Genomic DNA, 1,964 nt, shown 5'->3' on the forward strand with positions numbered 1-1,964 from the left:
ACGAAACTGTGTTGAAGTGCCTAGCAGAGTATTTCTATATTTTTTTAATATATATATATTTTTTTTAATTATATGGATTGGGGGTTTTATAATTCAGCATAGAACTCAACATGATTTAATATTACACATTTTCTTTCCTCTAACATTCTCTGTATCTGAAAAACAGTTCGTCCAGTTAGAGTATTAATGCAGAAGTGTGATAGATTGCAAGCTTCAGTCAAGTGTGTCCTGCAAGCTTACAGATTAGAAGTAGCAAGGAATAGTTTTGGGGGTAGCTTTTTTCAGATGTTTCTTTTACATTTTTGATCTGAAGTTTGGTCTTACATGTACATACACATTCTCCTCCAGGCTTTGGCTGCAGTAAAACACTTTCCGTTCTGAAAATGGACCATACAAACATGACACAAGCCATGCTTGATGCTGAATCCCACAACGCAGAGAAGAACAACAGCAACGAGTACTTTTACATTCTGATTGTCATGTCTTTCTACGGGATCTTCCTGATAGGAATAATGCTGGGCTACATGAAATCCAAAAGAAAAGAGAAGAAGTCTAATTTGCTTCTACTGTACAAAGATGAGGAGAGAGAATGGGGAGAAGATGTAAAGCCTCTACCAACAATATCTGGGCTGAAGTCTGTGCAGTTCCCCATGATGCTGAACATGCTGCAAGAGAGCATGGTGCCGTCCCTGTCCTGCGCCATCTGCTCCATGGAAGGCAGCAGCGTGAGCTCCGAATCCTCCTCCCCAGACGTGCACTTCACCATCCAGGAGGAAGTGCTGGATGCGGAGCTGGGGGAAGTATCGGAAACGCTCCTCCAGGAGAGCAGCGAGGGGTCTGCGGAGAACATCCACAGGAACTCCTAGCACTTGCAGGGCTCCCTTCATCAGCTGCCAAAATGTGAGTGGAGCTCCCACTGAGAACTTGTGGTTCTACTTTCCTGCTCTCCAATGAACTCCAACAGGTATCTGTGCCCCCGGGCTGGAGGTGTTCCTGAGAGCTGGCAGGACAAGCAAGCAGTGGTACCTGACACCAAAGTGTCACTTGCACATGACTGGGATGCTTAATTTTAGTTTTCCATTATTATTTCTTACCATAAAAGCAAAGAACAAGGAGATTACATATGTATTTTCTGACAAGGTAACCAGTACTGGCATGTCTCTGCATATTTCAGAATTCTGCAAATGCCTGTGAAATGGTTAGGGAAGTTACCCTAACGCAAGTGCCTGGTTGATAAAGATGATGCGTAATGCTTGTTCATGCAGAACTGTGATAGACTAGAAGTACTTCTACTGTGTTTTTCTTATAAAAAGCCACAGTCAATGGTGGTTTTGCTCAGTGAGGCCTCAAAAGCTGAAAATCTGTCAATGCTGTAGCTGAAGGGAGATTGCAGCATGGCTGGAGACTGACTTTAGGCACAGAGAGAACGAAAGGAAAAAAAGACAAAACCAAACCAAAAAACAACTGACAGACTGAATTTCTAGGAGGTTTGTAAAGACCCAGTTCAGATCCATGCCACTATATCTATCTTTGCTTTAGTTGTACCTGTGCTGGTTGGGTCAGGTTCACTAACTTCTGCTGCAATCCAGCCTTTAACTGAGTCACCAGTAGAAAAGGTGTCTTTTTTTTTAACTTTTGTATTTTTTAGAAGACACATATATTTGATCACTAAAGGCGAAGATCTGTAAGTTAAAAAAAGACATTGAAAGATCTTTGTCACAAGGCGCAAGACGTGGAAAGGCTTGAACAAATGCTGCTCTGTCATGCCCCCTTGAAAAACAGGTGGAATTCAGAATAGAATTTAACCTAGCAAGGGTGAAATCCTGCCCCACTGAACTCATCAGCTGAGTCCTTCTGACTTCAGGGGACATGCACAAGATTTAGTGCTTCTCTGTTGGACTTAAATTCTCCATTTGAGGTCAGTGAAACTGTACCCATTTGCATCATTAAAGAATTGGGCCTTT

The 1,964-nt window shown here is 42.4% G+C and overlaps 1 protein-coding gene across 1 annotated transcript; it reads left to right on the forward strand.

Annotated features, from left to right (window-relative positions):
* Nucleotides 1-383: 383 nt before the first annotated feature.
* KCNE4 (potassium voltage-gated channel subfamily E regulatory subunit 4) lies at nt 384-866 on the forward strand (the record flags this gene model as incomplete). The annotated part of the gene is made up of 1 exon (XM_080349990.1): nt 384-866. The coding sequence occupies one exon, from the start codon at nt 384-386 to the stop codon at nt 864-866; it is 483 nt and encodes a 160-aa protein (XP_080206116.1).
* Nucleotides 867-1,964: the final 1,098 nt, after the last annotated feature.

Source organism: Nesoenas mayeri (genome assembly GCF_963082525.1).
Source record: "Nesoenas mayeri genome assembly, chromosome: 9".
NCBI lineage: Eukaryota > Metazoa > Chordata > Aves > Columbiformes > Columbidae > Nesoenas > Nesoenas mayeri.